This window comes from Thalassophryne amazonica, chromosome 1 (genome assembly GCF_902500255.1).
Source record: "Thalassophryne amazonica chromosome 1, fThaAma1.1, whole genome shotgun sequence".
Lineage (NCBI taxonomy): Eukaryota > Metazoa > Chordata > Actinopteri > Batrachoidiformes > Batrachoididae > Thalassophryne > Thalassophryne amazonica.
The window spans coordinates 21,604,875-21,620,786 of NC_047103.1; the positions used below are offsets into that span (position 1 = coordinate 21,604,875).

Below are 15,912 nucleotides of genomic sequence, written 5' to 3' on the forward strand. Positions count from 1 at the left end.
ATCACCCCTGAAGCACTTCTTGCATTTTAATGTAAATAGTTGTGTATATAACTTTGTTGTTTGCTACATTTGTATATATGTTTTTGAAATTTACAGTTTATATTTGCATTCAAAGTTATAAAAATGGTTTGTTAAACATGTTTGTGGTTTCACAGTAAAAAAAACAAAAACTTTTTTCAATGTGTTAGTACACCAGTACATCAGACAGTCACACAGGTGAGGCTGTGCTGAAAAAAAATGACACCAAACAAGGAAAAGTAAACAGCTTTTTAAGGTAAATTATGACACAACGGTACAGCGGGCAATTATACCCTGGACTCCAGAGGGTTAAACAATATTTTTCATCATAAAATTTTATTAATTCAGTTGCAAAATGACTGATAATTATTTTGAAGTACATTTAGCAGTCAACAAAATGACAAATTGTTTCCATAATACTTAAGCAATATTCAATTTTTTTTAGTGGAATCCAAAATTAAAAAAAAAAATACATAGTTGCAAATATAAACATTTATAATCGAGATCTGAAAACAAATCTCTACAATATGGTACACATTAAATCAAACGAATGTGTTTGTCTTTTTCTTTTTTATTTATTTTTTATTGATTTAATTGAAGGGATATTCAATTCAGAAATATTCTTTTTTCTTATCTCCAGTCAACGGGCTGTAAAAGTGATGATTTAGTCATTCTATTAAAGAGTGTGTACACTTAAATAGTTATGTGTTGTTTGTAAACAACAGTTTTCACTGTTTTGTGTGGTATATTGTGGTTTCACAGTTATTTCTATTGATTTTAATGTGCTGTATGTCCACACAAACTGCTCTTCTTATTATGTCTGTTTGACAGAATATTTGGATAATTAAGTTGAAAGAAAAGGCAATCTTTAATTGATCCTTTCCGAACTCCTCAGACGGTAACCGTACAGAAGGCTGCAAGTCAATCATCTCCTAAGAATGTTTTGTTGTTGGAGTGGCTCCATTCACGGTCCATGGGCCCGAGGACGCCAGAGTAAACTCTGATGCTGATAATTGACTTGTGACGAATACTTGTGTTTGTCCCGATTGGTCTCCGGGTGACCGGGAGCTGGCGCTGAGCCACATGAGAGGCCTGTTTTGTTTTGCTGTGTACTGCAGTCAGGCAATAAAGCCGGAATGAAAAGACCGGGCTCTTCTGGAGGGGCTCCAGTCTCCCCTCCCCATCTCCAAACTTCCATTAAACCGCTCCTGCACAATGGTGGTGGCAGAGGGGACCAGCGGTCCCATGGAGAGCCGGCTCTTCACTGATCAATGTGTTTATTTAAGCACCAAGCATCTTGTTCTTCGGCGGGGCCGGAGGTCAGCTGTTCTTAGACCAAAGTCACTCAAAGGGAAAAGCAAGAGCTTTGAGAGCAAATGGGGCTTTTGCTGGTCCTGGATCAGATGATAATAATGAGGCTTTCAGTGAGATGGTGGAAGAACCTCAGAAGAAGCTGAACTTAACGCCACCATCCACCGTGTTTACGTTAGCAGCATGACTCAAAATGCTGCTTTTAAAGATGGAATTATCAATCATGCGAAGAGGAAAAAGTCATTTGATTCTGAGAATAATCAGGATCCAAATGTGGATTCTGGATGGATTCTCTTAATTTTGTGGTGATGTGGAACATTATTTTACATTTTTATAAGTGGCGCATTGTTTTCATGAAAAGTAAGTGGAACCACCAGCATTATCAAGAGGAAGAACACATTCAATTACAGCACTGATCTGGATCCAGATCTGGATCACCAGCTATTGCACTGTTTACATTTACACAGTGAAATGGACCTTTATTTGCATTTTACAGCAATACTGGCTGAAGGATCAACCTTATCAAGTAAATGTAGAAGTTCTACTGTTGTTCAGTATCTAGATCTGGACTGTTAATTCTACCTTTTACATAGCAAGAGTATTTTCAAGATTTTGGTAAATTTCTGAAACACTTTGGCCATTTTCCATAAAAAATGAGAGGATTGATCAATATAATCTAGCCAAACAACACATAACATTTTGGAATTAATCAGGATCCAGATGTAGATTCTGGAATATTTCATCATTTTTATGTAGTAGTAAGTTTGTTCTTTAAACAAAATTTTCATAACTTTTGTTGAAAAAGTGTTTACCAGTCTTAGTGAAAGACTGGTAGAATGCACAACCATACCAAGTAATAGAATACGAGGTCTGTCAATAAAGTATAGGTCCTTTTTATTTTTTTCAAAAACTATATGGATTTCATTCATTTGTTTTTACGTCAGACATGCTTGAACCCTCGTGCGCATGCGTGAGTTTTTCCACACCTGTCGGTGACGTCATTCGCCTGTGAGCACTCTTTGTGGGAGGAGTCGTCCAGCCCCTCGTCGGAATTCCTTTGTCTGAGAAGTTGCTGAGAGACTGGCGCTTTGTTTGATCAAAATTTTTTCTAAACCTGTGAGACACATCGAAGTGGACACGGTTCGAAAAAATTAAGCTGGTTTTCAGTGAAAATTTTAACGGCTGATGAGAGATTTTGAGGTGATACTGTCGCTTTAAGGACTTCCCACGGAGCGAGACGTCGCGCAGCACTCCCAGGCGCCGTCGTCAGCCTGTTTCAAGCTGAACACCTCCACATTTCAGGCTCTATTGATCCAGGACGTCGTGAGAGAACAGAGAAGTTTCAGAAGAAGTCGGTTTCAGCATTTTATCCGGATATTCCACTGTTAAAGGAGATTTTTTTAATGAAAGACGTGTGGACGGGGTCCGTGCGTCGGGACGCAGCCGGCGCGGTGCGGCGGCACAGGAAAAACACCTCCGTGTTGATAACCATTTGTAAAATCCAGGCGGCTTTTGATGGCTTTCAGTGGAGTGAGTATATGAGAAATTGTTTAACAGCTGGACATGTTCCAACTTGTCCTTAAGGCTTCCAACAGAGGTGTTTTTCCTGTGGCGGAGCGTCACGGCGGCTGCGAGCCGACGCTGCAATCCGCCCGCACGTCTTTCATTAAAAAAATCTCCTTTAATAGTGGAATATCCGGATAAAATGCTGAAACCGACTTCTTCTGAAACTTCTCTGTTCTCTCACAAAGTCCCGGGTCAACAGAGGCTTAAATGTGGAGGTTTTCAGCTTGAAACAGGCTGACGACGGCGCCTGAGAGCGCTGCGCGACGTCTCACTCCGTGGGAAGTCCTTAAAGCGACAGTATCACCTCAAAATCTCTCATCAGCCGTTAAAATTTTCACCGAAAACAAGCTTAATTTTTCGAACCATGTCCACTTCGATGTGTCTCACAGGTTTAGAAAAAATTTTGATCAAACAAAGCGCCAGTCTCTCAGCAACTTCTCAGACAAAGGAATTCCGACGAGGGGCTGGACGACTCCTCCCACAAGGAGTGCTCACAGGCGAATGACGTCACCGACAGGCGTGGAAAAACTCACGCATGCGCACGAGGGTTCAAGCATGTCTGATGTAAAAACATATGAATGAAATCCATATAGTTTTTGAAAAAAATAAAAAGGACCTATACTTTATGGACAGCCCTCGTATATCTCAATTTTGGTATTGAACTGAAAAAAAAGAATTGTTGATGCAACTTACGTAAATAAATTCTTTCAATTGGTAACATGGAAATGAATTAAGTTGTTTGAACTTAAGCTTTTATGTTAGAGTTGATCTATCTTACTAACTTAAGTTTAAACAACTTAATTCATTCAGGTGTTGAATGAATGCCACTGGAACCAGATAGCCATGTCACATGCCACAATTGAAATTAGTGCAATATTTATTTGTGTGCAATATCCACTGCCACTGAAATATTCCAGTTTTGTACATACTTTTCTCTTTTTTATATGCAATCTCTTTTTTGCTACTACATTCTTCTATTTTTTTTATTTTTTAATGTGTGCTCTGAACATACCTCTTTCATTCAGTTAAATTTTATGTTTACTTGTCATTTCTTCTGCAGATGTCTACGTGTGGTTTACTCAGGTTTATGTTTGCACTGAAAGGCTTGCAGCTTACATTTCATTGTACATGTTACAATGACAATAAAGAATGTGAATTAGTGTTACCAAATGAAACAACTTTTTAAGTTGGTTCTTTTTTTCAGTGTGGCTGCGATCTGGATCTGGATTCTCGATCATTTCTATATATACTCTTGCATAGCAAGTTTTGTGTGTGTGTGTGTGTGTGTGTGTGTGTGTGTGTGTGTGTGTGTGTGTGTGTGTGTGTGTGTGTGTGTGTGTGTGTGTGTGTGTGTGTGTGTGTGTGTGTGTGTGTGTGTGTGTATATACAGTGGTCCCTCGCTATAACACGGTTCACCTTTCGCGGCCTCGCTGTTTCGCAGATTTTTTTTTAGTCCAATTTTGCATGCTTTTTTTTTCAGCACATTGTGTTCCGTGGCCTCATCAAGCAGCCGGTCGCGACACCGTGAAGGGAGAGCATGCGCATTGTGTTCTGCATGTCTGTTTATAAGAATCTTCTCGCCCAGAAGAAAAAAAGAGCGCCAACAACTACCCATAACTGTGTTTTACACTCGGAAAAAGACACCTGCAGCGAGGTGTGAGTCAGTGGATAAAGACGTGACAGGACGAAGAGGAACTGTGAAATACTGGTCAGTCACTATTAATAATTTCTTATGTGAGAAAATGTTCATGCCTGATTGAGAAAAGTGTATAAAGTGTGTAGTGAGGGGTTTTACAGCTTTAAAACATCTATAATAATTGTAAAAAATAACGCTGGCCACTTCACAGATTTCGCCTATCACGGGCTATTTTTAGAACGTAACTCCCGCGATAAACAAGGGACCACTGTGTGTGTGTGTGTATATATATATATATATATATATATATATATATATATATATATATATATATACACAAGGTTGGGTAGGATTACTTTGAAATGTAATCCAAAAGTAATCAGATTACAAGTAATCCAAATGTATGTACATACATACATGTAATCCACATGAATTCTACCCAACCTTGTGTGTGTGTGTGTGTATATATATATAATAAGTGAATTCTTAATTTATCATGGTGAGATTGAAATTGGCGCATTTTCCAGTCTTGGCGTAAAGATGAGCACTAAACCTCAAACTGGGGCTACTGCAACTCTTTCAGGTTCATATGTGACTCACGTAAAGAACTGTTCCTGTGAACATGCAAGTTCCAGAGTTGTGCCCGTCCCCCAACCCCCACCCCACCCTGACCCTGAGGCTTTAATATTGAATGGCACATTGGTACCTTCCCCACAAGAATTCATAAACTAAACGATTAGCCTCTGTCTGTAATTGCGCTCCGTTGCCTAATCGAGGAGGTGAGGTAAAGAGGGGTGGGGGGGGGAAAACAAAGGACAGTTAATTTGTGATTTCCTCTGCTCATTTGAAGGCAAATTAAGTGTCAAACAGCTAATACAGAGCATATTTCATTTTATGAGCTTTTAATTTAATTCCATCGCCTCATATCGCTGGAGCCCGTTAGCGGCACTGCTAACGGCCGCTCCTCATCTAAAAACGGAGACCATAAATAAACATGTTTCAATTAGGCCCTTCACAGTAATAGGATATGATTCTGTTCATTTGCCACGTATGGATGGTGGATGTGTCATTGTGGTGGGAGGAAACAAGCTGGCGGGCGTTCGTGGTGTTTTTCTTTGGCCGCTGATGCCCAGTGGTGGCTGGCTTGTGTGCGTGGCAGGGAAAGCTGTGCTGGATTGATGGAACTGCCGCAGGGCCAAACCAACTGTAATTACAGGCCGTAATGAGAGGCTGCATGGGGAAGTACTGCAATAATAGTCCCTGTGTACTTAGGCATATCTTTGAGAGGGCTAATACCGATTAATTCTACTCACCGAGGAGAACTTGTCTTAAAACAATTCAATATTTCTCCATAAGCCGCCTCTTGTCCTCCATTTTCCTGAAGTGACAGCTGCACGTTGACTGCATTTATTTGCTGGCATTAGTTACAAGCACCGTTACTGAGCAGCGTGAAATCCGAGTCTTCGTTTTGTTGTAAAGTTGTGGCACAGAAGTAACTTGCACAAAGCCAAAAGCAGAATTGGATTCGACTCCAATTTGTCGTCACGTGGATGGACCCAGCTGTAATTCTGCAGCTGCTTGGATATGGCGTCTGAAACACTGTGGGACGTCTTCCACCCAAGGCCACGCAAGTGTTTGGCTTCTCCTGTTTTTGACCTGGTATGGATTCATATGTTTATTTTGTACAAGTTTCACACCAGATGCCTTTTCTGGGGCAATTCCAGATCTACCTGGAGAATGGGCCACAGGTGGGACCTTCTTACCCTGATGGATTTCTGGTATTTAAAGAGTGAAATAGTCAGATAACCTCATATGGTAGATTCATGACACCGGGATGCTGATTTGGAAACAAAATGAACAATGAAATAAAAGTAATAACTAATGGGAAAACATAAATGTAATCATTCTGGTTTGTGTCATATATTTATTTCATGGCTGGGGCAGGTGGAAAAATGGGGGTGGAGATTCACTTTTGTTTGTGGATCTGGACTGTTTTAAATGAAAATGTAGGACTGCTGATAATACATCTTCCATATGCTTAACAAACTGTGTTTTCATAAATACATTACAAACACGCTATCTGCACTCCATCAACAGAAAAAGAAAGCTCACACACACACACACACACACACACACACACACAGTATGAAAGTGCACCCAACAGAGCAAATTTCCAGTTAAACACAGGCTGAACAGTTTTTAACTTACCTTTAAAATGTACTGCAAGTAACAGGTCTGGGTACTTCCATGAATTTATGAATTTGTGAGTGTGGTCCATCTCAAAAGCCAGCTTAAACAGCTGCACTTACCATGCACTGTGGTCACTGAACACTCTCCACACAGTTTGGATCCAAAGAGGTGATAAAGGATGCAATATCTACATTTGGGTAAATGGTTTTACAGGTTTTCTATATCAACAACATTTCATTGAGTCTTAAAGTAAATACATATGAAATTGTTCACTGGATCCTTGATTTCCGGACATAAATAAAAATCAATAAAATCTGTACATGGTCACTGGATCCTTGATCTCTGGATATAAATAAAATCTGTACATGATGGATCCTAGATCTCTGGACAGAAAAAGAAATAAACAAAATGTGTAGTTTTTGTCAAAAGCATTTCCTTTCAGACATTACTGACACAAATGTAACTCCATAGACTCTGAGCTGAGCTCTTACAGCTGGCTGCGCTGCACATCAGGATGTAATTCATAATAAACAGAGGATGTCTCATTTTTGGCGGGGGGGGGGGGGGGGGGGGGGTTAGTTGGTTGTAGTTTGTTTGTATTATAACGTTTGGAAAAAGGTGTTATTTGATTTAAAATGGTGATTCGCTCTGAAGTTATTAGCGACTCTTTTGTGCACTTAGTCCCACAAAACAGAGGATATTATTATTATTTCCTTTACCCGATGGACAACTTTGGGCTGAGCTCCTCACACCGACTGGCGCTCACGCCAGAGAACCATCGCGTAAAACTCTGGTGTGGAACATTCGCCGATTCTCGTTTCTTTTCCCACAACAAGACAAGAGTTCCAGTTCGTGACCTTGACATCTTTAAATGGCTTTGAGAGGGTTAATGAAGACACTGCGGACCTGCTGCTGGAAGCGAAGCAGAGAACCAGCGAACAGCGGGTCAAAGCGCTGCTTCGTTGCTTCAAGCTTCAATTAAGCTGCAATCAACATAGAGAAATGATCATTTCCCGATAAACACCTTCAAAAACAACAGCCGCTCCGATGTCCAGAACTGAAGGACCGATAAGGGAATCGTTAAGCAAAAAGGCTATTGATGTCATCGTTGTTGTGGTAGAAATGTGCTTTCTAGCTTCCATCCGTGGTGCATTCAATGTGCATCGGAAAAAAATTGATGCAAGCAGGCAGCGAGCGATGCAACACGATTCAACCCGTCAAATGAATCGATGCACTCGTATCGCGCATTTTTGTATCTAGATACTGATTTGTATCGATTAATCTCCACATGCCTATTGGGTACATTTGCATACAAATGAGAACAGTTTCATTTTGGTATTCTGGCTATATCTCACGAGTGCTTAGCAACTGAGCACACATATGTATATCATTGGTACTTTATGGGGAACACATTTTGCTGTGATATGTCCATACTAGGTTGGGGTCGACCGTTTATTGGCCTGGTGCTGATATTCAGCATTTTTTGTGGTTATCAGTACCTGTCATTTTAAAAGTTGCAGTTACTACATTCTGGTCTATAGCAATGTCTTGCCTATAGCACTGCCCGATTTGTTAGACGTCATGAGTTATCAAATCAACATTATAGGTTAATGTTGGTATAAAAGAAGCAATCAAAGTGCAGACTGTTCTGTGGAATGATCTCCCTGCGTCAATAAAACAATCAGATTCTGTGGAGACTTTCAAGTCCAGACTTAAGACGCACTTATTTTCCCTTTCATATGGCTAGCATACTGGTACAGTTTTGTTTTACTCTTTTTACTTTTTTAATTCATGTTATTAGTAATTGGAGTGGGCTGTGGCCTCAACTTCACCTAAATTCGTGTCTTTCTGGTGCCTGATTCTGTTTTTTCTCTGTTTAAGGTGCAGCTCCATCCAGAGATGGGAGTTGTGTTTGTGTTGGCGACCCTCCTCTCCTGTGCACCAACAGCAATTCTTGTATATTCGTCCGTGAATTGTTCTGTGAATTATTTCTGTAATTTGTGTCTGTAGCATGGCCCAAGCAGAGGGTCACCCCTTTGAGTCTGGTCTGCTTGAGGTTTCTTCCTCAGAGGGAGTTTCTCCTTACCACTGTTGCTCTGGGGGTTGGTAAGGTTAGACCTTACCTGTGTGAAGTGCCTTGAGGCAACTCTGTTGTGATTTGGCTATTGTGTGTGGGCCGCCAGAAGAGGAGGTACTGCTGGCCCACCACCAGTGGGCGCTCTGCCTGAAGTGCGGGCTTCAGGCACGAGAGGGCGCTGCCGCCTTGGACACAGCCGGGGGTGACAGCTGTCGCTCATTACCTCTTGACAGCTGTCACCCATCTACTCAACATCATCTCACTCCATAAAGACCAGACGTCATCTCCACCTCGTTGCCGAGATATCATACTTCATTGGAGGTAATATCCTCAGCCTTTTGTAAATCTGTTTATTGTGAGTGTTTGCAGGAGAACCGGTCGTTTTTGAGGAGGCTGTGCAAGACGGCGCTCCTTTTCAGCTGAGACAGCTGCAACGCGCTGAGTGTGAGGTGGAGGTGGCATTCCCACCGTTATTGTTACTGGGTGTACACACACCCACACTTGACTGTCTTTGTTCTTCGCCAGCAGTACCAGATCCGACAGTCGGGGACGGTGATCACCTGGGAATTCGGGACTTGGCGGCTCCAGTATTCACCAGGTTCTGGGGCGGCGGAAATCGTGTGGTTCCGGCTCTCCTCAGGACAGACGTCTTCTATCCTCGAGCCTGCCCACACGTCACCTTTGTGTATTGACTGTTGTGATATTCTGAGATTGTCTGTATGTTCGTTGTGCACATTCACAACATTAAATTGTTATATTTTGGCTCATCTATTGACCGTTCATTTGCACCCCCTGTTGTGGGTCCGTGTCACTACACTTTCCCAACATTGGCGCTATATAAAGGAAATAAAATAAATTAAATTAATTAATTAAATTAAATTAAAATTAAATTAAATTAGACTGGAGCTGTTTCAGCTGCATTTATGTATTTATTTGTTTGTTTGTTTGTTTGTTTGTTTGTTTGTTCAGGCAAGCTGCTTATAGCCCCTTGCATATTTTGTGTGAAAGTCCAACCTGGTCTCACGGCAAGTTGTGATTCAGCAGCACGAAATATGCATTAATCTATTGGTTTGTGCTGCTGTGACGAAAAGCGCCTCACTTTCGTCACAGCAGCACAAATTCATTCTAATTCATTCCGTGAGGAGTAGGGTTAGGTTATGGTTAAGGTTAGCACTGGGGGCAGGAGTAGGGTTAGTAATAGTAAGTTTAAAAAAAAAAAACTGTCACGAAAATTTGACTCATTTCGTGATGGGAGCACGAAAAAAAAAAACGTGAGACTGGGCTGGAAAGTCATGTTGAAAGGTTCTGTGCATTCAACACATGATGTGAGGCATTTCAAGAAAGTTTTGTGTCAAGAGTTTGTGTCATTCTAAATTTGGACACTTTTTACTAATTGGTGTCAGCCATGAGAAAAAAAAAGCAATATCGGCCAACCCCTAATAATAAACTGGGGAATCTTGGCAGGACATTATGCATCCCAAGTAGTAAGTGCTGGTTGTTTCTTTCAGACCAAAATATTGTTGGTTCCATACAGACACATTCAAAAGTAGCTGAGGCCATTTTCATATGAAGCTTGTGATAAGTCCACAGCTAACATGTATGACAACGTGCTCACAGAGTTGATTTAAATAAGACCGAACACTAAATAGCTGTCCTGTAATAATGACAAATAGTGTTCCTCAGTGTAGCATGTCATATTAAACAGCTCTATGCTTAACTGCGCGAATAAACAGGCCGTAAGCAGCGTGCTAGAGCACGACCGTGTCTCAAGTGACAGCAAACCAAGCGCACAGATAACTCCTGTCTGGACAGAGTGACTGAAGACTCGGGCGCCGCACAACTTCTCTTCTTTAATTCAATTCCCTGGCTCAGTGTCGCCCCCCTCCCTCTTTCCTCTCCTCCGCCTCCCTAACCTGTGCTCCAGATCTCGCCAAACCGCTCCTGACGGATAACAAGCCAGACTGTTTGTTCGTGCCTATGTTGCCGGCGCGTGTTCGCCCCATTATCTCCACATAAGCTAAATGCTAAATTATATTTGCCATTTTGTTTGCAGTGACATGGAGCATCAATCAACTCCCTTTTTTTATTTCCTTGCCTCACACCCCCTTCCTCTTTTTTCCCCTCCTGCAGCCCCTGAGAAGGAGGGTTGAGAAGTGGGGAGGGCCAGAGGTAGGGGAGGCGGGAGGTGGAGAGGATATAAAAAATTCATTACGGTTAGTGGCACATCAGCAAGGGAGAGATATGACTCCTGAGGAGGAGAAAGGGGGAGCTGATAATGATGAAGAATATCAAACATAATGTGGCCCAAGTAGCTGCCCCATCCAATTTGTCCTGGTCGCGTAGTGATCGCTTCCTTCGTGTCTCCTGGAAAAGAAACAAGGACAATGAGGCATCTACTTGTGGTTCTTAATGTTTGGGCGCGAAGAATACAAATGATGGATGAAGTAAAAGAGACGGAAACGGCGAAAGTAAGAAAGAGGATGTTGGACGGAGTTCACTAAGCCGGACGGGCGCAGCCACGGAAATACAAGACTATTAAAACCCGACACCATGTTTTAAGCTACGTTTCATTGCTTGCAATGGTTAGTCGACCTGCACACGTGCAGTTTGTATGTCAGGAGTCGATCTGAGCGCGCGTCAGCAGAGGCTTGCTTCCGTCTCTTGACAGGGCTTGATCATTGCTCTTATGAGAATCTCTCGCTCCCAGGCTCCCCTCGCTGTTCTCTCATTTCCATGTCTCTGACACATGTTCATTTGTGCGTCTCTGACGTGCAGATCATGTTGCCTACATACAGGACCGTGGCCTTTGATCCTGAAAGGCAAAAAAAAAAAAAAAAAGGCACTCGGCACCTATGAGGATGACGGTCTGCGCACCCACAGGCGGGAGTTCAGGGGCGTGATTTGGATCGCCAACAGCGGCGGCGAGCTCCTCATCAAGATCCGTGATCCGGTGTTCTTTTATTCTTTGTGAATGTATTGGTTGTGGGTGTGTGACTGCGGTCTGTGAGCACTTTAAGAAACTTACACATGAAGAGGGGGCACGGGAGAAGGCTCGTAGATGTAACGTCCCTGGGTGTGTCGATCGTCAACTGGCACCGGAGGATGGAAGGATGGGAAGAACTGTGGTGGAGCTGCGTAAAAATTAAAAAAATGCACATTAAAGAGACAGAAAGTCAAAATGTAACTCAATGAGCTTTGTGACTCAAAGTTTCCTTCACTGAGTTAATGTAGCTAAAACCGTTTCTCCTCCTACTCGCTGAGATAAAATCATCCCCAAACAGCATCACCATGCATTCAGACAATCAAGACATTGGAGGTGATGGTTTTGCAGTTAAAGTTGGGCAACGTCCTCCCGGGGCACGGTTGAGCTCTTTGCATGCCAGCATGCTGACATCACGCTGGTTTATTTTTATATCTCCAAAGCATAACAAAACCCACCTCAAGGCACTTCACAACGGTAAGGTCTTAGCATACTACCCCACGAACAAGCACACATGCAAGAGTGGTAAGACTCTCTTGGGTGATTTTGAGGAAGGAAACCGCAAGAAGACCAGACTCGGGGGGGGGGGGGTACCCACTGTTTTGGCCATACTAAAAATAACAAAGATCAAATAAACAAAAGACAGCAAACAATTGTCAAACATGCAAAACTGGTGTGTCGATAGCTGAATATGAGGCACCATTGTAAAGTGCTGTAGAATTTCAGCACATTTACCATATTTAACACTTGGATGTGTGGTGGGAAGACGGGTAAGAGGTCCAGTTCAGGTTAGGTGAACTTTTAAATGTGTCCTACATACAGGCAACGATTAAATTCCTTTGGTGTTCGGTCTCTTCGGAGGACCTTTGGGTACCACTGGAACAACTTGGTGTTAAACTATCACTTAGGGAAGCTCAGATGAAGAGTATCAGTTGCATGGTGATGAAGCGTAGTCATGTGTCACATTTTTCTGGGCACGATCCAGCATGTAGGCGCAACAGTGCTGAGAACCCAAGCAGCTGGAGGAGGTCAAGGGGACGCGTACATTTCATCTGGCTCCAGTAGATTGATGGTTAATTTGAAGGGTTGGGGATGGACTACTTTGTCTTTCTAGGTTGTTGCAAATTCAGGACCCCAAGACGACTTATATTGTGAGTTGCCACTATATAAATCACATGAACTGAACTGAATTTAATCAGGCAATTCTGTACATTTGGCTTTTCAGACAGCGTGGTAGCTTAATGGTTAGCACCGCTGCCTCACAGTGAGAAGGTGATGGGTTTGCTTCCGACCTGCTCCTTTATGTTCACATGGGTGACATGCAGGTTGGGTGAATAGGTGACTCTAAATTGACCATAGGTGTGTGTGTGAGAGTGTGAATGTATCTGTTTGTCTATATATGCCCCTGTAATGGACTGGGAGCCTGTCCAGGGTGTCCCCGGCCTCTCACCCAGTGACTGCTGGGATAGACTCCAGGCCATAAATATAATAAGTGCGTTTGGAAAATGGATGCAAGGATGGGATTAATCATCAAACTAGCTGGTAAAGTTCTTTAAATGAGGTGCCTTTGCCACGCAGGTTTCAAAATAATATGGTCCTAATGAGCTAAATTCTGAGAAAATCCAATAAACAGCAATAAATAACTGTAAGAAAAACAGCAAACTGTTCCCATTTTCCACTCATGCCAAACATTATATGGTTTGTGTAGTGTACCCACTGAGGCACATAAAATAACAAAAACACAGTGGTTTCAATGGTTTGACAGAACTGTCAGAAAGATGAATGAATGAATGGATGAATGTATTTATTTGGCACACACAGACTCAAAAAAAAAAAAAAAAAAAAAAAAAGCTCATAAAGAAAACAATTTAACAATGTACCCATGTGCCCGAAAGGGTGTAGGCAGAAGCAAAAGCTTCTAAATGCCCCTTTAACCATAAAAATAAAAAAATGTATACATATGTATAATTAATCACTGAACTAAAATTTCAAAACACAACCATGCAAACAACAGTGCATTTTACAGATTTTTTACTCATCCACACACTCATCTTCAACCGCATAGTCCAATTAAGGGTCACGTGGGGCTGGAGCCTATTCCAGCAGTCATAGAGCGTGAGGCGGGGTACACTCAGGACAGGACGCCAGTCTGTCACAGGGCCACAAACAACCACTCGCACACCTACGGACAATTTAAAGATTTCAGTCCACCTAACCCGCATGTCTTTGGATGTGGGAGGAAACTGGAGCACCCGGAGGAAACCCACGCAAACACGAGGAGAACATGCAAACTCCACACAGAAAGGCCACAGACGGGAATTCAACCCATGACCTTCTCGCTGTGAGGCAACAGTGCTAACCACTAAGCCACCGTGCTGCCTTTACTCATCCAGATAAAACATATTATTTACCGAAAAGAAGCTTTCAAATCTTTCTCTATTTTTACTCCTGAAATTTAAACTGCCATCACTAGACTGGATTAACAGATTTTGCAATACTGTCCTGTAACCAGCCCCATTAAATATCATCTTTAAAATCAATAGCTGGAATTCTGTTTGCCACTAAGCTCCCCATTTGTCCATTGATGGACAAGCTGGAACAAGAGTTTTTACTTGAGTATACCCAAGCCGAGGGGTTGACTTGTGAAACTTCAATTCGTTAAAACTTGCACAGTCCCAAAGACAAATGGCACACGACTCATGCCATCACACACATGTAGCTATGATAGTATGCACGGCGTGACTGGCCCATATCACCTGAGGCAAAATGGAAAACAATGGCAGTGAAAACTGACACATTAACACACATACACACATTTAAGGGAACTTTTTTTATTTCTACAAATTTTCATTCAAGCATTGGTTACCAGTTACATGTTATTTCACTGCCTGTTACTGAGACTGGTGCCAAGTTGTGTATCACCTCCCTAAGGCAAAGTGTTTCAACATCTGCATACTTTCAAATAGCAGGTCTTGAAGTCTACTGCCTCTGTGTTTTTTTAGCATGTATGCATCTGTCAGTGTGAGCCAAGAGGGCAGACGGCCAATACTGGGTTGCCTAACAGCACTACCAGTGTTGGCGTATGCCAGCACAGCTGCACCACGGTAGGTGTTAATCCCCCTGTACGTCTCAGGTCTGGTTACGTAATCACTCATGCATTCAGTCTAACGATCAACACCAACTTGGGAAAGGCCAAGTGCAGTTGCTGTCAAGAGAGAACCAGTTCCAGTGTTATTCCTATTCCCATATTATTAGGAAGCACAATCAGGTCATGTCTGGGAGCATGTGTCTATGCTGTATGTTGCCACCTCCACCACACGGAACTAACCAAGGTCCTGGATAGCAACCACCCAGGCAGAGAGCCGGTCAATCCACAATTATTGAAAGTAGCCATTTATCTGCTGCAGCCAGTTGAAATGGAAGATATCCCCATAGCCTTTTTATGGAGGCCATGTGGTGGCCTCCTCAACACTGAGGAGCCTGTATGTTTGATCAAGCCCAGAGAAGCACTCCACATGGCCAAAATATCGTAGCTGATGTTCCCTCATTACACAAGTGTTACTCCTAATTTGAGTCTCCTGAAGCAACTGCTCATTTGACACTAAGGCATTCCAGCGGTACCCAAGGATTCTCAGAAGCACAGTCACTTAAGTGCGACAACTAAAATGTCTCCAATACTGACTGTCATTCATAGAACCCTATCTAAGAAGAACTAGAGTGGACAGTCGCAAGGAGACGGCACTGCGATGTTAGCCCTCGTGTTGTGTTGGCGACAAAAAAGCGGCAAAACACAGACAAATGCCTGAGAGCTTTGCTTATTACTGATGTACGAATCATATAAAGGAAGACAACAATGGAAAAAATGTTATTTCAGTACAGACTGTGCCTGCATAATTTCGAGTGATACTGAGTAACTGTGCACACTGTGTTTAAGTTACAATGTAAATTATCCTAGATTAATTAATGTTACAGCTACACAAACGGGAGAAAGAAGGGAAACAATTTCTTTGACAAGTGAGCAGCGTGATGGAATTCACTTTTTCATGGCATTATTGTCACATTTTATACTTGTATTGTTAATTCCACATTGAATCGTATGCCCATGCAAATATCGTACTTGTGCATAGGAACACT

The 15,912-nt window shown here is 42.2% G+C and overlaps 1 protein-coding gene across 1 annotated transcript in view; it reads right to left on the reverse strand.

Annotated features, from left to right (window-relative positions):
* gli3 (GLI family zinc finger 3) overlaps nt 1–15,912 on the reverse strand; it is a 240,705-nt gene that overhangs the window by 105,949 nt on the left and 118,844 nt on the right. The window contains exon 4 of the mRNA XM_034166901.1: nt 11,824–11,929. Within this exon, the coding sequence (XP_034022792.1) occupies nt 11,824–11,929 (106 nt within the window). The remainder of the gene's footprint in view (nt 1–11,823; nt 11,930–15,912) is intronic.